Source organism: Montipora capricornis, chromosome 10 (assembly GCF_036669925.1).
Source record: "Montipora capricornis isolate CH-2021 chromosome 10, ASM3666992v2, whole genome shotgun sequence".
Taxonomy (NCBI): Eukaryota; Metazoa; Cnidaria; class Anthozoa; order Scleractinia; family Acroporidae; genus Montipora; species Montipora capricornis.
This window is the reverse complement of record NC_090892.1, coordinates 65,971,147-65,993,646: the sequence shown is the minus strand read 5'-3', so window position 1 is coordinate 65,993,646 and position 22,500 is coordinate 65,971,147. Positions and strand designations below refer to the sequence as shown.

At 40.6% G+C, this 22,500-nt stretch overlaps 2 protein-coding genes across 2 annotated transcripts in view; both read right to left on the bottom strand.

Annotated features, from left to right (window-relative positions):
- Nucleotides 1–22,500, bottom strand: part of LOC138018627 (uncharacterized) — a 399,148-nt gene that overhangs the window by 153,524 nt on the left and 223,124 nt on the right. The window lies entirely within an intron of this gene.
- The window catches only part of LOC138018631 (uncharacterized), a 13,111-nt gene continuing 7,745 nt past the window's right edge, over nt 17,135–22,500 (bottom strand). Inside the window, exons 2-4 of the mRNA XM_068865326.1 lie at nt 20,931–21,221; nt 19,355–19,469; nt 17,135–18,302 (exon numbers count right to left, since the gene is read on the bottom strand). Coding sequence (XP_068721427.1) covers nt 17,845–18,302; nt 19,355–19,469; nt 20,931–21,221 — 864 coding nt within the window. The 3' untranslated portion in view covers nt 17,135–17,844. The remainder of the gene's footprint in view (nt 18,303–19,354; nt 19,470–20,930; nt 21,222–22,500) is intronic.

Below are 22,500 nucleotides of genomic sequence, written 5' to 3'. Positions count from 1 at the left end.
CATGCCTCACGTATGACAATAAACTTGATTGATTGATTGTGGTAGATTTCTTATACCTTGGTTTCTTTTGCGTTGTTGTTAATAGCACATTCCTATTGTTTACAGTGGCCATGGCCTCTAAGAAGGTTTACTGAAGTGAATTACGAAAGGGTCTACGTTTTCCTCCCATCCAGGCCGGTATTGCGGAAACGAAGGGAAAAAACAAAGAAGCTTTTTGAAAATTTACCTCAATTGACTCACCGGGCACTGTAAACAACAGGATATCAACAGAAATAACGTGTTTTGCCATTAACCATAAGCGTAGCCATTCTAAACAACAAGAAAACAACGCAAATTGGCTGCTTTTCCATTCCAAATTATTTTTTCTTGGGGCGTCTTCGCTTTTTGTTTTCCACACAACCTCCAAGAGAGCTATGTTGGTACAATGACTGGACAAATTGATACACATGATGGTGGTGTTTCACTTTAAAGAAGGACCTCTGTTGTCATAAAATAGAACAATACAAACTTTGGGTGAATGGCTGGTGGGCGATGATTATACCCCTATACCTTACTATGAAAGAGAGGTAACGCATGCCAGAGGATAAAAATGTAAAAACAAGGAATGTTGGCGTTTTGAGCCAGTAAGCATTTGTGCCTACAATATTTGCAACATATCTTGACACTTAAGAGCAGCGGTCAGGAAATACCGAGCATTTGGTGGCAGAAATGAAAAAAAAAAATTCCTCCCAATTTTTGGCTACAAATAGTCGTTTGATAGGAAAGAAAAGTGGTATGTCTCCCTTCCCTTAGAGGTGCTTTAATTGTGAGAGAATTGAGAAAAACAAATTTTACCCGCAAGGATCCCGAAAGTACCCGCAAGAGGTTTGAAAGTTGTCATTCAAATTGTCTTGCTGTCCGCGAACAAAACGAAAAACTCCGGTGTTTTAATACACTCTATTGATAAAGGAAGTATTCACCATTGACAACAAAGATATTGGCTTAATGGAGTTTTGGTTAGGAAAACAAAACAACGTTTAGGAAAATGGTTCCTGTTTGCACACGACAAATCCCGCAATAAGTGTTAAAATTCAAAGAGTGTTTTTACTATGTGGTATAAGTGCAATTTTGCTCAAAATTGTGCCTGAGCAGTACATTGATATTATTATGAATAATATATCAGAATCAGGTTGGGTTATCCGTCATGTGCTTCACAATACACTTTTGAAATTACTCACATTTCAGTGAACGCTGCCAGCTTGAAGCATTCGTGATGTTTGCGTTAATATCGTGACAAAAGGCGGACTTTTTTCGTGGAGGAACATACTGAAAGTCATTCAGCCATCGGCTTTGCCGCCACACGTAAGTTTTGGCTTCGGAAAAAAAATACAATCTAATATAACGATGTCTTTTCTCGTGAAAACGGTTTAAATTTTGCGCAAACTTGAGTCGCTGTTAACAAAGTCGAGCCGATATCAACACGCGGGTGTCAATTACACTCCGCAAAATACCTGTACCACAAAGGTTTCCTTTGCAGACAAAAAAAATGCCAGTCAACGGGCAAAAGTAGTCTACAGCTGTAAATTTAACATTCTCAGGTTTGGGAAAATCCAGTGAACAATAAGGAAATAAACCGTGCAAGAGCTAGCCAGAGTGTAGTATATTGCATACGTAATCAGAATAACAATCCGCGAAATAAACTTAATTACTGTCATTTTTAATTGAACTGAATGAAAATGGCTTCTGAGAAAACGCAAACTTAAATTTGTAGCCATCATGGAAGTGAAGTGTTCTTTCAACTCCATGGTAGGAGGTCGTTGTTCTTTTGACCCGAAAGACAGGAAAAAATCAAGGGAAGTAATTCCATTTATAAACTGTAATAGGGACATCGCAGGTTACAAATCGTTCCTGTCGTTGACTGACGTAGAGAGCGAAATTGAACTTATTCTGTCAAGAGCGGCTATTTTTTCCGACACGGAGTTAAACCTTTCGGAAATGACGATTTGTCCGCATCACCGCTCATCACTCGGCATCGGCTGGCGTCGAGGATCAAATAAATGCCAAGTTCCACCTTCCCTTTCAAAACATGAGCCAGCAAAACTGGCAAAAGCAGAAAGGGGGCTTGGGAAAACGGCATGCCATTTGATATGGAAAAAATCAGGAATATTTATTCCTGTAGGGGCAGGTATGTGTTGACGAGCTTTTATTAATCTCTTTGTAGTTTACCGCTGTAACTTGCCAAAGATTGAGTAATATGGTTCATAGAGTCTTAACACTCCAACTTTTGAACGATTCATTTTACAGGTGTTTGTCGCAACTGCAGGGTTTTAATAAGTAACATGAAAGAAGCAAAGTGAGAGGATCACAAAAACAAAAGCAAATGAAGAGGAAAATCCTGAAACTGAGAACCACTCTTCAGGGGAGGAAAAAGTAAGCGCAGTTCGAATAATTGACTACACCCATAAATTATTATATAATAATATATGATAATATATAAATTATCTAATTGCTAGGTCACACGCAACCATAAATACAACCTTTTAGATAAAAATGAATGAAGGGGTAGTTTCTAAAGAAACTGTGGTGCTGCGTCGGTGGGGAAGTAGTATACAAAAATTTGGTTTATCAACGGAGTTGATAAACCGAAACGTCAGCTTTTAGAATCTCTGTACGGTGGTCAATTTACATTATCAACTCCGTTGATAAACCAAACTTTTAGATAAAAACCTGTTTAACTTAAACCTTATTAGTCTATTTTTCCAGTAAACACAGCTTTTATAAGAACCTCTTTAGGATAAAACCTTGGTTCTAATACGCGGGTTTTACTGTAGTTAACTTAGAATAACTTCTTTTTAATTCGTTACGTACTTCGAAAGTAATTATCTGTCTCGTGGAGTTGGGGCTGGACAATCTGCGAGAGATGCGAATTTCGCATTTTAGTCTAAGCACCCATTTCAAGTGGCGCTGATAAACAGTTATTAAGTCTAAGCACCCATTTTAAAACGGTTAGCTTTCAATAACTGTGTGACTCGCATGGCTCGCCATGTTGGCTCGTATGACTCGTAGTCATGTCTCGTAGCCCCGTGTGGGCGGGGGGGGGGGGGGGGGTTGCTTACATATATGGGCTATATAGGTATGTGCCGCTCTGAAGGGTATGGTTTTCAAGCAGTTTACTCCAGTATAGGGTATATAAATCACAGCGTTTGGGTCTAGAAAAGGGTATCATTTTTCACGAAACTGACCAGTCGCTTGAAGAATTTATCAAGACTAAGGAAATTCTCGCTCAAAAATATAAAAACATCGAGTCGGCAAAGTTTACTCAGCTCAGCCTCAACAGTGTCGACAAATGGCTGTCATCAAACACTTCTGGATATTATTAACTGTCAAGTATCGGTATTTAGACGGAAATCGGTGGGAGTTTACTCTAGTATAGGGTAGCAAAATTCAGTTGAACTAGCTCTGGTATAGGCTAAGGGTTCCAGGGTCCCAGCGGCACATCCACACCCAGAAATTCCTAAAGTAACACCCCCCCCCTCCGGGCTCACAGCCATGACGCGCATGGCTCGCACATTGTAATCACTCCGTCGAGTTTATCAGCAAGAATTAAGCTATTTAAAAAAGAAACACCTGGTAGTGTTTCATTTCCGGAGCGGAACGGTTGGAGAACGGATTAGGTAAAAGATTGCTCGGTCATCTGTTTATCACATTAATGTCTGTGCTAAAGTTGAAACACTCAAGAAACATGGACAGAAACGTGGACGCCAGAACAAAATACGGAAGCCTAGAAGCTAGCAAGGGCGTCAGGGACATAATATCAAGAGGTCAGATCGATGCATAGACGAAGACTAATGCAAGGGGATACGGCTTACCCCACTTCAGTTTTAGTGTGGATTTTGTGGGGCGAGTCAGGGCCATTTCAGTTCTAAACTACTGCAAGTTCTGTACCATCTTAAGAGCTTGAAATTTACATGTCGATATCAATCATTGAAGCACCGACAAAGTACAACTTGTCTTCGGCACTCCGTTTTGGCAAGTAGCAGTGACAAACAGGAGCATGCATAAGAAGAACATTTGTTTTATGAAGCGTGTGGATTGGTCGATTAAGTCGCTCTACTTGCCAGATATTTATTATTGGGTTTTTCATTTCCGCAATACATGAGGATTTCATCATATTTCAAAGCTCTACAAGAAGCTACAAATCATACTTGTATTTTAAATAATATTTTGTCCCTTCTAGGAAGAGAAAACTATGTCGACACCTCAACCCGCCACAAGCACACCCTTTCATGATAGTAGGTGTCATCAATTTCCAGAGATAGCAACACCTGAATCGAGCTTGTATTTACCGCCAACAATACTAGAAGCAGATCAGACAAGCGCTAGTGGCATTGAGTTGGAAAGTGACTGCAGGCCCATTGAACACCTGAATACTTTCTTAAAAAGTAGAGACATCAGTCCTGTAAGGTACACTCTGAAAACACCATGGGAAGAGGCTAGTGGAAGGACGAAAAGGCAACACGAACGCAAAGCTAAGCAAGCCATTTCAGCCGTCCTTGATGAAATTGCTCCAAATGATGCTGATCGACTCTGGAAGGCTATTATAGCGTCTCAAGGTCACACTGGTTCTGATGGCGTAGATGAAGTCTTGATGGATACATTAGCAAAGTGCTATAAAAATGCAAGCAGATGGGATTCTCGTAGCCAGATACTGTCCATTATGGCGGATAAAGTTAGCTTGGCAAGAATTCGAGATTGGGTCCCAGGCCTGACAAGGTTTCGTTTTATGGTCGCTAGGCAACATGCTCTAGTTCACGGTAGTGGAGAACCTGTACGGACCCAACCACAACCAAGGGAAGTTATTCCTGAAGCAAAACTGGCCCACGTCTGGATTTTATTACCAGTTCGCACGTTATACAGGACCTTCCATTTGGGGCTAAGACAATAACGTTGTCCAATAACGAGATCGTGCAAGTTCCTAATGTGGTTCGGAATTTGATTCCTGAGCGAATTGTGAGACAGTATGAAGCCTATTCTGCAGAGTCTAACTTCACACCCATGAGTCGTAGTACCCTGCTATGAATTTTGCGTGTATGTTCGGCCTCGACCAGAAAATCACTTCAAGGGCTGGATTACATTAGCTCGTCAGGTGCCCAGGCATTTGAAGATCTCCAAGGTATCGCTTGGCAGGCTTGGAGAAAAAGGAATGGGTCTTAATTAGGCCAAAAGACAAGAAAAAGCGCTGAAGGAGGCAAAACGGTACCTTAAGACGGACTACAAGGTGAGGTTGCCTTCATAAAGTTTTGAATAATAACCTTTGCACTATGTCAGTTAGTTGGCAGGAAGACGACAACTAGGTTATGCACAAAATGCATTTGATAGCTGTAATGAATATTTGAAGATATTGATTATCATATTATCATAGGGCCCAACAGAAACACTTCCATAGAGATCAATTCCTCCTACTGAATCAGGGGACGCTAGCCGGTGTGAATGAAGCTATGTGACGGGCAAGTGTCAGATAAGCCGCAAAGGTTCAAGTGTCATTGGACCTTTTTATGTAGTTTCCATCTATTTAAGCGTATACTCAGTATTTTCGGGTTGGGCATGACATAGAAATTCTTGATTTTGGATCATAGTGTGTGTGGCAGTCAAGTCGGTCATTTGCTTGACGGTATCACTAAGATGCTATTGACCAGGGCTGGAAGATATTTTGGGTCCACTTGGCGCTTGATGACTCTTCCTCAATACTTCCGAATTTCAAGTCCAATATTTACATTTTTATTAAATAGGTGCACGTATCAGAGAGTTCAGGAATCCCAGATCACTGTCGAGTTTACGCTCTCAGTGACCCCAAAGACTCAGATTATCAATCTACTTGCCTACATCATCACGACGACCGCTGTGGGCAACGCAGTAGGCTTTATTTGACCATAGAGGAGATAGAGAAAGCAATACAGAAGACAGCAATTGCTCCTGAAGTACACGATGAACTGAACTTTTTGACTGAGAAGGCAAAACGAGAAGTAAGTGCCTGGAAAACGCATTTACTGCGATCCGTAGACCGGGATCAAGCAAGATTGGACATCCTTCAAGTCCTTGACGGCTCATCTGTTCTCTTAGTTCAAGACTGAGCCATGAAATTTATACCAAGGAAGTATCGAGAAAGCCAAACAGACTGGTTTGGGAAGCGTGGTATCCCATGGCATGTAACTGTGGGCATGCGGAAGGGGAGTGACGGAAATTGCGAGATGCTAACCTTGTGTCATGTTTTCAAATCCTGCAGTCAAGATAGTTGTGCTGTTCTGTCTGTAATGTCTGACACCCTCAAAAATCTGAGGGTGGTTATGCCCCAGCTACAGTCTGTCTATTACTGGCAAGACAATGCTGGATGTTACCATTGCGGTAACATAATTGCCCTTGCGCCGATGGTGGGTACGTTCATGGTATGACCGTTAACCGAATGGATTTTTGTGACCCGCAAGGTGGAAAAGGGGCATGCGACAGAAAATCCGCTGCCATCAAGTCTCATATGAAGGTTTATCTAAATTCAGGTAACAACATAGAAACGGCGGATGAAATGAAGGAGGCTATTCTGTTACTTGGAGGAATACCATCCGCGAGGGTCACATCATGTGGACCTCCCATATCTGCAAGCTTTCCGCACATTAAGCTTGAAGGAGTAAGTTCGATTTCAAATGAAGAGTACGATCAAGAGGGATTGCGCGTTTGGAAAGCTTACAAAATTGGCTCGGGAAAACTGATTCCGTGGAAGAAACTAACGGTGCCAAACAGTGCAGAACTGTTCCATGCTTAACTGAAGTGAACAGTGACGATGTAACGGGGGATTTCTTGTCTGTAAAATCGAAACGAGTAGAAAATGTTTTCGAAGAAAAGGCTGAAGGTGAAGACAACAGTAAAAGGTCGGATACCGAAGAACTGAAAAGAGAACAACCAGATGTCCGCCTGTTTTCGTGTCCAGAACAGGGATGCGTAAAACAATACCAACGTTACGTGTATCTGCAACAGCACTTGGACTCCGGAGAACACACGTTTGTACTTGAACGGGAACCACTTTTAGACCGAGCAATTTTTGGCTATGCCGAGAGACTGGAGGTGCAGAACGTTGGCGTTCCAACTGTGCAGTGTACCCAAGACGTGTTATGCGAAATTCCAGTGCAACCAGCTTTACCAATGGGCTGGGCATTGAGGTCTTCGCAGACGCGAAGGACTCGTTTCAATGCCAGACAAAAAGAATACCTGACGGCAAAGTTCAACATTGGCGAGACAACAGGATGCAAGGCTGATGCAGTTGTTGTTGCAAGGGATATGATGAACGCCAGAGATACTGATGGAGAACGTTTATTCAGTAGGGATGAGTTCCTAAGCAGCCAACAAATAACTAGCTTTTTCAGTCGCCTAGCAGCAAAGAAGAGCTTATCTGATGTCACAGACGACAACGACGATGATGTTAACGAGGCTGCAGTCATTGAGAGTGCTCTTGAAGTCCTCAGTAACGAAGAGCGGAGGGAAGTTGCATTGCAGCATCCTATGGTGTCTGACTGTCATAACATCTGCGACCGTGCCAAGCATGACAAGCTCAAAAAATTCAACATAACAATGCTCAAGAGAATGTGCGAGCACTTTGGACTTGATGTTGGTGACATAAAAGTCAGGCTGAAAAGGCCTTTCATCGAGAAATTGTCTGCTTTCTGTAGCAGCTGCTCGTGTCAGGATTAATAAGTTGACTGATACTTGCGTGTGTCATCCTTTGCTGCTGAAGGTAATGCTCATTGTCACCTGTGGGGAAAATCACTAAACATGTCCACATCTTTGTTAGAGAATTCAGTAGAACCAGGAGCCCATTAGTAGGAGCCTCCATATGCAGTAGATCTTTGAGTCAACCTTTGCGCGTATCTTTCTATTTTTACAACTAACCCTTGAGCAGGAGACTCGCATTTACATAAATTTACATCAATTTGCACGATTTAAATACTTGGCTACTGCTATTTTTTTCTTCGTTAAACAATGACTTCATTTTGATTGGCCTTATAAAGCAGTGTGTGTAGAGCCGAGGAACTCGTGGCGTTCTAAAAATAGAAAGATACGCGCAAAGGTTGACTAATAAGGGCGTGTATGAGAGAGGCAAGCTCCTACTCATGGGCTCCTGGTAAAACTAGACTGTCTGACGCTTAGAGCTTAAGAAAATAAGGCCCTGTAGGACCCCTGCCAAGAATGTTGAAATTCTGTTTGTTAAGTAACGTTGACATCATATAGTTGAAGAGATTGATTAAGATTTTTTTTAAGTGACAAGGCAAATTAGATGGCAATGCTTGTTACTAAAACGTGACATCACTCAGTGACGTCACAAAATTCGTTTTCTAAAATGCGGGAAGGTTTTTCACCATATTTGTGGAACACAGCAACCTCAATGATATTCTCCCTTGAACAGTTATATTTGAAAGTTAAATAAGACGCTATTCATATTTTTCAGTCAGGAGACCTGTTTCCCTTAATTACGCAATCATCAATAATGAACGACCTGCTAACAAGGCCACTTCAATAAAGAGTACCAAGTATGTAAGAGATTGATACCCGAGGGAAGTTTTGTTAATAATTACTCCACCTTTCGTAGAGACGATTTTATTAGTTGTTATTATATGGCTTGTGTTTGTAGCGGATATAACGCGCGCTCTGATTGGCTAATTGTGACTGAATTGTTGGGCATTATTCTCCCGTAATGCCCACGGGCTGATTACGGGCTTTCAAAAACAAGCAAAAGGTAATTAAAAACCATATAATCAACTACTTAATAACCGAGCTAGCTCGAGCCGTACTGGGGAATATTGGCCCTCGGTCGTTTTTGTACGGACCTCGCGCTGCCACGACCTCGGGCCAATATTCCCCAGTGCGGCCCTCGCGCTCGGTTAGTAAGAAGTTAGTAATCGATTGTAGGTCACATGACATTGGTTTCGGGCTTCATATTGTTGAGGATACCGAGATAATGCCGCGTTCCAGTTTTCAGCAAGATTAAAGAACAACCCTGCCAAAAAGGAGCTATGTCATTTAAGCCAGTGAACCGACAAGTAAGGAATAGCTAGAGTAGTCCGGATACCAGTGATAGGTCGTAGAATATTGGTGTGATAATATATGTCACAATTGCAAAAAGCTCACCGCATGGAGCGTGGAAACTCTAGGATTGTTTCGGTTTCGGGCCATCAAGCTTTAACGAGTTTAGCCAAGTCAAGGAAGATCCTTAATAAATGTGTTACAAAAACGGCTTCTGGCTCTTTTCTTTGGGTTAATTACGTTTTTCGCACTCCTGAACGTTAAAGACATCGGTGCATTGCTCAGTCCTCATACTACCAAAACTGACTGGGGTTGACATTACATCCTCAGTTGTGTAAGGCACGTATATCACTGCCAAGGGCATGAAAAAGAAAAAAAAACTAAGAGGATAAGCGCCCGGGGGATAAGCGACCATGTGAATAAAACTCAATCACTTCACGCCCACTTGTGTCACGCAACCTGAAGTGAAATTTGACCTTTCGGCCTAACTAATTTGCATATTCGATGTCACGAAACATGGTTGAAGGCAAGAATGGGTTTCGATCTTTCCTCTTCAGTCTGAGCTCATAGAAAGGAAAGGATAATGGCGCCAGAGCGGCAAAGCCTAAAAAGAGGATGACGGTGGCATTGTCGAAGCTTTTGTAGCCGTTGACGTTTCACAGTAGGTTGTTTACCACCATTCCTTTTGTCACTTCGAAATGAAAAATGGTCAACTTTAACAGCATCTGGAGGAAAGTCAAAACAAGAACCCGGGCTGGTTTTCAGACATAATTTAGCTAAAGGCTCGGATTATCGAAAGCCGAGGTTTCAAGAAATATCAAGTTATACCACATGCCTAAAAGTGCCTTTGACTTTTGGTACTAAAATGCCATATAAAATACTCGCCAAATATGCTAGTTTTCTTAGAAGTGTATAAAATTGCCAAATACCTTATGAGCCATAAAACTCTCGTTTTTCGGGTCAGAAAGAGGTTTTCTTTCGATACCAAGCATCCATATATTTTCATGCATCACCTTAAACAAACGGAGATTCTTTTAAAAGTTGTGGATTTTGGGTCTTGTATTCGGCGAAATTCGCGACATGCAGACCTCTTATCGCTTTTCTTAATTTTCCCCGAATAAGAGCGTTTTAGGCAAGGATTAACAGCACCCCATTGTTTACTTACTTAAAGGTTAGTCATACACCAAAGATGAAGGAAATCCATTTTTCAAATTCTGACACAAAATTCAGATTTTGCTCGGTTTTTCGTGACCGCTGGTCTTAAGGCATCAAAGCTGCTGAATTATTCGAGGAAGCCCTTTAACGCAATTTATCGATAGATACTGATTGAAATGCATGCCATCAAAAGTTCGAAGCTGTAGTGGATAGTTCAAAAGAGTATGAGATGGTTTGGCTTGACAGCTAGTGGGGAAGTGTGTCTGACGTGTGCTGGCGTCGCGTACATGGAACAGTAATCTGATGTCATCAACTTGGCGCGAAAACTCGAAAGCGAATGAAACCTTTAAACTGGAAAAGTTTCGTGAAAATTAGTGAGATGGCATGTAGCAGCCCTGCCTGCTCTCGTGGACTCGCTCTTATAAAATGGGTTTGATTGAAGCTAACTCAGTATACTAAAACTTGTTTTCGGAACGACAACCACCCTTAATAACCTATGATAAATAAATGAAGGGGGTAAAAATATAATAAAAAGGTTGACACTGGCTAAAATATTGTGTTGGACGTTTCGGCAACTGCTGTTGCCTTCCTCAGCAGGGATGAAAAATGCAAAAATCTAACGGCGTCCCGATGGTACACGATGCGTATAAATATAAAATCGCACTTCAAAAGAATATTTAAAAAAATGAAATAGACAATAAAAACGAAGGTCTCCAGAGCACTCTAAAATATTTTTACAAATTCTTTATGTTATTGTAAACGTTTGGAAGTGCTATATGCTCGTTTATAGCGTTCGTATCTCGTAAGGAATGCCAAGCCTCCAGAATAAGTCTTTGTCGCCATGCCGACGATCTGTCAACAATTTCGACGTTCATCAAGTCCATTTGGTGATTGTAGCGCATGTGGTGTTTGGCCAACAAAGAGTTTTCATCTAATGTTGCTATGGCCTTTGAGTGCTCTTTGACTCGTGTTTTTAGCGCGCGCGATGTCTGACCGATGTAAACACAATCACAATCTTTGCATTTGATCTTATATACGATTCCTCTAGAGGCCTCCCTCTCGATTTTGTCCTTTGGTTTTTTAAGTATATTTGAGATTGTCCGAATAGGTTTATGAGCGACCTTAATGTTGAAACCTCGAAGAACCCTCGCGATTTTCTCGGAGAATCCTTTGGCATAGGGCAAAACAACCATACCGCGCTGGTCGGAATCATTTACTTCTTGTTGTCTGTTTCGTTGGCGACCATTGTAGATGAAATTGACAGGGTAGTTATTAGCGGTAAGGGCTTTTGCTACTCTCTTAGTTTCTTGTACAGCTTCCTCTTCGGTGGACGGGATATTCTTTGCGCGATCCATGAGGGTGCGTATGACCGAGTATTTATGTTGGGGGTGGTGATGAGATTTGAAGTCAAGGTAGCGGTCGGTGTGGGTAGCTTTTCTGTATACAGACACGGTGATCGAGCCATCGTCTTGTCTGGTTGTTTTTGTGTCAAGAAAGGCAATAGAACCTTCTGATTCTATCTCGATGGTAAATTTGATGTTAGTGTTGATAGAATTGAGGTGTGCGTGGAATTCATCCGCGTGTTCCCTTTTTATGCATACATGGCTGTCATCTACGTATCTGATCCACCATTTGGGAGAGTTTGGAGCCGATAACAGGGCCTTTTCTTCTACATATTCCATGACGAGATTGGCTAAGATGGCGCTGACTGGAGATCCCATCGGACAACCGAAAATTTGTTTGAAATGGTCACCTTGGAACACGAAGAAGTTATTGTCGAGGACGAACTGTAAAAGGGCAATGATATTCTGGATGGATAAATTTGTTCTTTCAGGTAGTGATTTATCAAAGTCTAGTCTTTCTTTAACAACTTCCATGGCTAGATGGGTAGGAATGCAAGTGAACAGTGACACGACGTCAAAGGATACTAGGATTTCGTCGGGATCCACTGACATAGTGCGGATCTTTTCAACGAAAGATGCGCTGTTCTTAACTGTGTACTTATTGTTTTGAAGTGGTGACAAGATATTGGCGAGGTATTTGGACAATTCGTATGTGGGAGACCCAATGGCGCTCATAATTAGATGAAAACTCTTTGTTGGCCAAACACCACATGCGCTACAATCACCAAATGGACTTGATGAACGTCGAAATTGTTGACAGATCGTCGGCATGGCGACAAAGACTTATTCTGGAGGCTTGGCATTCCTTACGAGATACGAACGCTATAAACGAGAATATAGCACTTCCAAACGTTTACAATAACATAAAGAATTTGTAAAAAAAAAATATTTTAAAACGCTCTGGAGACCTTCGTTTTTATTGTCTATTTCATTTTTTAAAATATTCTTTTGAAGTGCGATTTTATATTTATACGCATCGTGTACCATCGGGACGCCGTTAGATTTTTGCATTTTTCATCCCTGCTGAGGAAGGCAACAGCAGTTGCCGAAACGTCCAACACAATATTTTAGCCAGTGTCAACCTTTTTATTATATTTTTAACATGCCTGGCTACACACCAAACATTTTTAATGAAGGGGATTGTTTCTAAAGAAACTGTGGTACTGCGTCGGTGGGGAAGTAGCATACAAATATTTTGGTTTATGAACGGAGTTGATAATGTAAAATGACCACCGTACAGAGATTCGAAATCTTAAATCTTTTAGAATCTCTATACGGTGGCCAATTTATTACATTATCAACTCCGTTGATAAACCAAATTTTTGTATGATAAATAAATAAATATGAGGATGAAAAAAAGGTGTTTAAGAATTTAAAAAGAACCAAACACCCATGCTTATATGTCGTGTTTTTCGTGCAAGTACGCATCTCTACGTACCATGCAATATACGGAAGACAAATGACTGATAATGTCAAATATATATGGCTTATAATTAAACGACCTCACAATTGATCAGAAGGGACCGAGCCACGCCAGTAAGACAGGGATCTCTCACATATGGCTTAGGGACCGACATTTCTTTCCCTCCCTCTCTAAAAGTTATCTCCGGTATAAGCGATCGGAGGTTGAAATCAGCTCTGGGTGCATTGTCATGGTACAACGTTCTGATAACGTGTCCAGAGGTACCGCTACCGGCTCCGATTTTTATCCTGTATTTGGGGTGCGCATGCACAAATTTCATAGAACACTAATAATTACTTTTCGTAAGATTCCTGACTTTCGCTCGAGGAGGAGAGGACCTCATTCAATGCGCATATGCTCGGCTTTGATTTGCTTGTCGTAAGGAATTGATTTAAAGTAATTGAAAAGAGTTCTAAGAGCCAATGCATTTGATAATTCCAGTTTCGTGGAAAGACCTTTGCTTAGGCCCAAGAGGAGCGGAGATGCGTATTCAAAGTGGTATGATAAGATGAGTGGATATTTATCTAGCCGCTTTGCGGCCAGGTAAATATCACTACTATTGCAATGCTTCGCAGAGGTCAAATGAGAATTTCCATGATAACGGAGAAACAGCTTAAGGCTAGAACCATTAACAAAGGATTTTATTTGCTATATGTTATTTTGCCAGGCGTATCGCATCGAAAACAAAAAAAAGAAATAAAAATATGGCAAGGACAAATAAATTTAAAAACTATACAATATGGTAAAAACTAATTGATAAATAATTAGCGAAAGTATTATTAAAATCTCTGTTAAGTATGTGCATGCCTTAAAAGAAAGGTCTTAAGATGAGCTTTAAAACTATTTACACATGTGATTGAGCGAAGCTCACTGAGCAGAAAGTTCCACAATGACGGCGCTGCGACGAAAAATGCCCGATCTCCTAGCGTGGCCTTAGAGTTCACTGATGACATAGCTAGGAGTAAAGTATTAGGAACCCCTGAGATAATAGCATGATGTCTTGACACTTATTAAGGATTGCAGATACTGAGGCGCGAGGCCGTGTAACGCCTTAAACGTGAGGAGAAGTACCTTGAAGTTGATGCATGCCCTGATAGGCAACCAATGCAAATCGCGCATTATTGGTGTAATATGACAAAAACTAGTTTCATTACATACCAGCCTAGCAGAGGCATTCAGAACTTTCTGCATTTTCGTAAGCTGGTTGTTTGGCAGCCCATACAATAGGCTATTGCAATAATCGATGCGGGACGTTTAACTTGTGAAAGCATGGACTAACGTCCCCGTAGTTTCTTGAGATAAATACTTGCGTATGGGTTGAATATTACACAAGTAGTAAAATGCAACAGAACAAGCTTACTGGTATGGCTAGACATAGTGAACTGTGAATTCAGTGAACCATGATCCGAGGTTTCTAACTACCGGAATAGGACTCACATTAGCAGAGCCCACCCTTATATGCATTTACATTTACACTCAAATGATCTCAACTTGTTTGAAAGGCGATCAGTCATCATGATAATATAATGTGTTAAAAAACGTTGTATCTGATCTAATTAAAAAAATGGTTATAGAAACAAATAGTCTTAAACTGGATTTTCGGTTGCAACTGCAGCCTTCTTCAGAGTAAAATATGATTTTATTCAAATGACAAACTCGCATTCAAAACTTCATATTTTATTCTGAAGAAGGCTGCAGTTGCAACCGAAAATTAAGTTTATCTATATATAACCAATTTTTTTAAAATCAGATTAGTCAGATACAACGTTTTTTAACACGTTATATTATAATCTCAACTAATTATTTAGGCCAACCTTCAAGTTAATAACACACTGTCTTCGACCGAAGGTAAAAGGATTGTTAAGCAAGACTTTTACAGCTTCATTACTGTAAAAGTATGCATTTTGTTCTAATATTAATATCCAGGGCTTTCGTTTGAGGCCAGAGGCTGGACGTTTCGTCCGGTTGTCTACCATTTTACGTCCGGTACTTTGACATAATATATAAGTTGGCTTTTTCTTTCCTTTTGGACTTGGGTATCTCAGGAACCCATGGGCTGAAGAGACACAAGACAATCACGCGCAATAAATCTTTCAAACTAACAAGTCACATTGCTTTATTTTGCTTACTAAACCATGGGCTCCTGACTAAACGGAATAATCGATCAGTTGGCATTTCATTCACCTGATAGGTTTAGTTTCTTTTTTTTTCTCCAATCTCAAGAATGTAATCAGCATTTCTGAGGATTCGCTCCCGGGGCGCGTGTAATCGGTGTTATATTGCAACGATGACATGAAGAGTCCTGTCCTGCACTTTCATTATCAAATCCGGTGCTTTGAAAAGCTATCGAAAACCCTGATATTCTTTATTCGTGTCCAAGATCTAAGCAAAACAACAAATCAGTCAAACGTGTGCTATTTTTTTGGAAACCAACTACGCATGCGCAAGAGCATGACGCAGGCTTTGATTATGTAACATTTGCTATCATCATCAACAATATTATTATTCTTGTTATTCTTATTTTTGTACCGTAACTTATGAACACGGAATTCTGTGCTGCGATAGCCTGCGAAACCGTTACGAATACAATTTTATGATATATTTTGTGTATCACCTATTGTAGCTATCAAACAAAAGGAGGGTTAACCGTGAGCCGTGAAGCGTCGAAGAATGTTAACCGTTAAGCATGAAAAGGACCAAAAAGTAACCGTTAGCCGTGATAAAAATTAAGAGCATTAAGGGTGAAATTTTTAAATTATGAAAAGTGGGTAGGTAGTATTTTGAAATATTAAGAGTCTTAAGAGACATTTAACTCCCTTTCTCTTCGTTCCAAGGGCCTCTCTTATTACTCTTCTCTTTCCCAGACTCTCTCCCTCCAAAGGAACGGAAGAAAAAAGCTGACAAAGGTCTCTATGGAGTTAACCCCCGTTAAGCATGAAAATGACTAAAAAAAAAAAAAACCGTTAGCCGTGATAAAAATTAAGAGCATTAAGGGTAATTTTTTTAAGTTATAAAAAGTGGGACACTTTAGTTAGTATTTTGAAATATTTCGAGTCTTAAGAGACATTTAACTCCCTTGCTCTTCGTTCCCAGGGTCTCTCTTATTACTCTTCTCTATCCCAGACTCTCTCGCTCCAAGGGAAAGAAAGAAGAGAAAACTTGGGAACAAGGCTGATCAGAACTGTCTGGAATCGATTAGCTTTGCTCGTTACAAGTTTTTAGCAGTTTTATGTCGCTCACATGCCATTGAAATGTGAGTATTATAAAAGGAATTGCGAGTTTGTATCGCACGGGAGAAGAAAAGGGCATAGAGCGGTATAAAGTTCTCGTCAAGAATTCATGCGATCAACCTACTATTAGTGAGTTTATCAAGTAAATCATCGACTTTCTGGGGCGGAAAGAAAAGTTCGGCAAAACAGTTCGGTATAGGTTCCTTTAACGTAAAATTGTATCGCCTTGCAAACGTCGACCAGAAGGTTGAAAACTACGCGATTACCACTCATCAACAGTAGCTGGATCTGGAATTACATTTCCTGATTGGGTCTGATTGTGAAAGCAAGTTGAACGGTAAGTTATTAAAAATATATTTGAAATTCTTCCACACATTGAAAACAACGTAAGTCGAGGATCTACATGCCGTGTCCCATTTTAAGCACGAGACTTTTAGCGGTCCACAATACGCCCAAGAGTCTTTCAAACGAATTAGTAAATGGGCCGCAAAATACTGTACCCATCCATCGTCGTATTACCCCGTACCACAAGCGGGTCTGTTGCTCGTTGATTTAAACTTTATGGCTCCACTACCTTTTGAAACGCTCCCAAAAAATGACGAAGATGCATTGCGGGATTGGCTAGACAGCTATACCCCCCAGTGAGGCAAAGGACCGTAAGTAGTAAGACAAAGGATAAGACAGGAGTTTTATCACCAGTGTAAGCAAAACGAGCAGTGTCCACTGCAAAAGTGTTCTTGGCAACTGACCAGGTCAACACAGCGCTACCTGTCTTTCCCGAGACGAAGGAGACCCAAGCGGAGGTCATACTGAAAGGTGTCTATAACATTCGTATCAGACAGTGACATTCCCCTTTTTATTCTCACGCCGACTCCTTCTGGTGCTACTAATAACCAGGTGGAGGAATACAAAAGTGACTCAGATGAAAACGTTGGAGTTGAGGAAGCACAAGACTTTTTTATCTCTAAGCGCGCAATGAAAAGGTCTCGAAGACAAGTCAAGGCCTGGGCAAGGTTTGACGCGTGAACAACACAAAATCGTGAGTCGCATTGTGATAACCAATGACTTAAACTATTCAATATGTCTACTGAGACCCTACTAGTAACTAACACAAGAGATGCATTTTTTTGTTTCCCACATAAGTTAACCGTGACGGAAAAGAGTTATATAATTATATAACCGTTAGCCATGAAAAGGCAGTTTATTTAACCGTGAGCCGTAAAAGCTACTCCCATTGATACCCTATAAAGGAAAAAACACAACCGCTAAATTATACACATGTTGTGAAATACAACACGTAATTTTTGTTTTTTGTGCCTGCACAAGTCATCGAGTTTTTTTTCACACTTTTTTCCTTTGATATTATTATTGAAGACTGCTATCTTGAAAGCAACGTGGGTGGCTGGGACTACAAAGGTTATATGGTACGGAACAAGAATCTCCAAGGACCCATTCTTACATTACATTTTTCTTTATTTACTTTCGCCTAATTTTGCTCAATTGAATTTCCTTCACATCGCTTTAACTGACGCCGATTCCATTCACTTCATCACTGGCGAAAAGCGTACACATCAGTGCAGGATCTACCCATGTTGTTATCCTCGCCTTTATTTGCCAGGTCTTCACCATACCAGATCCTGAACTTCTGCCCAGCAACGACAGACAAAGGAGTAGGAGTGGAATCAAACACAATCTCGGCAGAGTTTTCATCGAAACCAAGGAGTGTGTAGCAAAACGTTTGATGCAGTACCAGTGAATTGCTTACGTTTGCTGGAAAAACACGGGTGTCGTTTTCGTCAGTAATATGAACATTTAATTTTTTGCTCAGGTCTACACCACCGCAGCCCCACTTAGAGTTAGAGGCTTTGTCGAAAAGGCAATTCACATATCCTGAGCGATGGACCAGCTTCAAGCGATAAATGTCTCCTGGCTTGTGGATCTCGAAGGTTCCGAATGAATCATCCTTCGCCCCAAAACACACTGGGTCTACATTTACCTTCTGCCATCCTACGGAAAGGAACAGAGGAGGATTAAGTTGTAAAAATAGCGATTCAGATTCATGTTTAATGTTTACGCACACACATAAGCACGTTGGCACACAGAAAAAGGTTGATACGGGATTTCTACTCAACTTATTGATGACTGCAGCCCGAGAAGGTCCTCGATTTTTCAGTATGAGAAACAATCGCAAGGCCATGCTCATAGCTATATGTATAAGTGACTTGTTTGAGAATCAGGTGACACACAACTAAGTCGTTTACGGAAGAAATGCATTAAGCACATTTGCCTTAATGTAGTCCTAGTCAGCGGCACACAACGATTATCTTGAGTCAGGGGAAATATGTGTTCGGGAGAGTCAAACTGTTATAAGAATTTCGGTTCTACGTTGACAAACAAATAAATATTTCTTTACTAAAACATCTCCAAAGAGATTCGTAACCAGAGGGGCGGATCTAGAGGGCGGGTGCAGGGGGTATGCATCCCCCCCCCCCCCGCCCTGAGATGACCTGAGGCTAGTATAGAACTAGTATTCTGCAAAAAAAAAAAAAGTCACCCCCCGCCCCCCTCCCCTCCCTCCTAAGAAAAATCCTGGATCCGCCCCTGGTAACCAGGAAAAAGTAGGCCCTTACTTTTTCTGAAGGGATATTTTTGCAATAAAGGTCACCTGGAAGTTTCGGATGAGCAAATGGTTCGGTTGGAAGTTCTTAGAAGGTAACGTTTATCTAGCAATTTCTGAAATGAAGATATCGTCCCTAAAATTCTCGGACAATTCAATTTTCAGCTAAGATATCCGAACAGATCAAATTCTTCTAGGTTATAAAAAAATCTCTTTAGACAGTCTTTATACATTACAAGGAGCCTAGAAATGTCTCTCAAAGACTTTTTTCTTAATTTGTTCGTTGGGTGCCCTTGGCGAGTCCCCCCCCGTAAGGATGTTTTGGGTGCTCTTGTCAAATTTGTAAACGCTTTTTTTAAAATGAGTTTTATTTTCATGCACCCTATCTCACTTCATTTATTCTTTCGTCCTCAACTTTGTTCAACAAATTAAACACTATTACCATTCTCACAGAATGTTCCATTGTTTCCCTCAGCACATTGGCACACGTATGAATTTGTGTCACACAGCGGACGACATGTTCCTCCATTTTGACAAGGAAGGCTTTCACATGGGCTCTAAAAGCGAAAACGATTGTTGAGAAACGTTAATGTCAATTAATCTTACGAAACATTGTTATTTTGTGGGATCTCGAACGAATATTTTTAACTTAAGTCCAGCAAACTGTCTGTGGAATGAAAACCGACTAGTTTTGTGGCCCGGCTAAGAACTCAACTAAGAAGAAAGTCAAGGCGGCAACACAGTTAAATATACTGATAAATAGTGAGATAACGCTAAAAATGTATTCAATCTAAATGTGCAATTTATTTCATCTTTCAGATAGTATGCGCGCTATGATTGGCTAATTTAGCGGGTCGGAGTGTACAGTACGAAGTCTTGATGCAACATTTTCTAGCAAATTTGTCATGTTGTTTATGGGAACTGAATAAACTTGGGAAACTGTTTGAATATTGAATCAACTATTTCAAAAAGCCAATAACGTTTGTTTTATTTATTTTTCAAATTCTTACGCGTGCCAATCATTTGTTGCAGTAAAACGGTTCTGCTTGACTTCAACTGGCTTCCTTACTTGTGCGCTTTATTACCTCAGAAGTCCGTACAATGTACTTATTGACTGAGTGGCAGGGCTGGACGCGCCAAGACCGAGGGCCAAATATTTCCCTGTCCGGCCCGACCTAAACTCAGTCAATAAGCATTTATCATATGCTCTTTAAACTATTCATGAGAACTCAGAATTTGACGTTTGGGCAAAATAATTAAGAAAAATTTACACAGACAGTTTATCTAATATGTTGTTTGCATTTGCTTTTCTGGCTGTAAATAACTTGGATCTGTAAAAGCGACAAAATCCTCTAAAATCGCTTTGCACGGAGCAGTACATGTTCCTAGCAGGGCCTTACGGCTTTTTTCGGCCCTGCTCGTGCAAACGCGTACGGCCCTCATACGGCGATTTTCCCAATAGTCTTACAATGAAAGCGCACGCGGGGCCCAACTGGCCATACGATAATGTAAGTTATGGATCCTCGCTTTTTTCCCGTTAGCTTATGATCCGCGCGCTTCGATTCTTGCTTGGACCAGAAACCTACGACAAAAAACAGACCTCGAACTTAGTTCGGATGATAAGAGGAATTATTTCAAGCTGCATGTATGTCTAAAGCTGACGTCAGAGAAAATCTCTGACCAGGGTGGGAATTTCTCTGTCCTTGTGTGGGCCCATTTCCATCAGTAGGGCTAACGCTCCAATGGTTCATATGGGGTAGAAACGTAGCACTTCACATTACACTCTAATCAGTTAAGTCTGTTCAAATATAAGTGCTACACGGCCAACGTTTGCAAAAACGTAATCGTTTTTTCTATAACTCAGCCTTATTGGGAGATTCTGAGAATGGTAATATAGTTATTATTTTTTATCTAAAGAGGATACAGTCAACAAAGGACATTTTTTAAAGTGACCGGTCAACAACGTTGAGTCATTTAGAGCCATTTTTCTATTTAAACCTATCAATTGAGAAACCCACCCAAATAGCGAAATGATGATAGTCTCTGCTTGGTACAAAACTGTTTGCGTGATTGTACTTATCTGACGCCAGGAGTTCACACAAATGTCGACCAGATTTACTGTCTGCCGCTAAGGTGGCAAAATTGAAGGAGAAACATGACATCTTCTCGAGACATTTGAAGGCACAGTCCATGTCATCCGTAACATAATATAAAGCCAACACTTGGGAAATATTCAGCATTTGATGAAAAAAGGTCTGGAAGTATGCGTAATTTACATGTTGATATTCGCCACGTTGGAGCTGTTGTGCCTAAAACAAGAAACATCTAGCATTATCGACGATATGTGTCGCAAAATGCAAATCAACAGTCTTAATTTCTCATAGATGGAATATACCCTGTTACAAACCCGTTACGAAGCCTCTCGTTTGCAGCGAAATTCAGTTACTGGCAAAGGTACACTGAAGGTACTTTAAATCTACGGTCACAAGCCAACATGCAAGAACTCAGTAAGTTATCCGAAGCTTTAGTATCCTTGCCTCAGCAGCCGAAGCAACTGAGAGTAATTATACAAATGTTGTACAGTTACGTGTATCGCTAAACTGTTTGTTGATGATATTACGATCTCTCTTGTCAATTGAATCATGTCAATGACACACTAGCGCCACAGTCGGACCTGAATTCTCTGAAAAATTGGACAAAAGTACACACTTTTACAATTTGTCAAGCACAGAGTTAGTCTTTCAACCGTCATAAAAAGACCCTGGCGTTAATGTGTCGAGAGTCATCCTGGTCGGATCGTGTGGCCGATAACAGTAAACAAAACGAAGAAAGTCTTCGGCCTACTTAGCGTACACTTAGGAGAACAAGGATATCTTCTCCTTGCTTTATAAGTCACTGTTAAGACTTATATTAGAATACGCACATTCTGTATGGTCTCCATACTTAGTTAAAGACAAATTAGGGATAGAAAAAGTGCAACGAAGCCTAGCATCAAGGATTGCTTGCTCTCGGTGAGAAGCCACGTGAAATGGCTTTCGACGATCGATGTAAACTGCTATCCTGAAACACACTCGAACACCGAAGGGAGCACCTTTTTTTAGTAGACAGCTGAATGCTATAAAATTTGGACTAAAATGGCCAGGACTTTTGTGATTTTTTCGGGTACTTTAAAAGTAAAAACACTACGGGCTAATCATCCATTCAATATCCAAACAAAATTGGCAAAAAATGACGCTTTTCAGTACTCTTTCTTTGAAAGAATTGTTAAAGACTGGAATAATTTGCCGAACAACCTATTAGCCGGACGTGACAGATTCAAACAAGATTTGAAAACGTGGATTAATGTGTATTGATTCAGTTTTTTAAAATGCAATTTTATAGATCCTACGTAAATATTGTTTAGGTAAACACTTTTTAGATTTAGATTTAGTAAGAGGACCCTTCATAGGGCTAACCTTTCAAATACAGTATTTGAATAAAGTATATATTAATGTACTCCTCATAAAATAGGAGTCATGTCATATCTGAAGCACGATCGTTGGGGTAAGTGTAGTTCTGAGAAGGACTGTTTAGATGACATTGACTGAT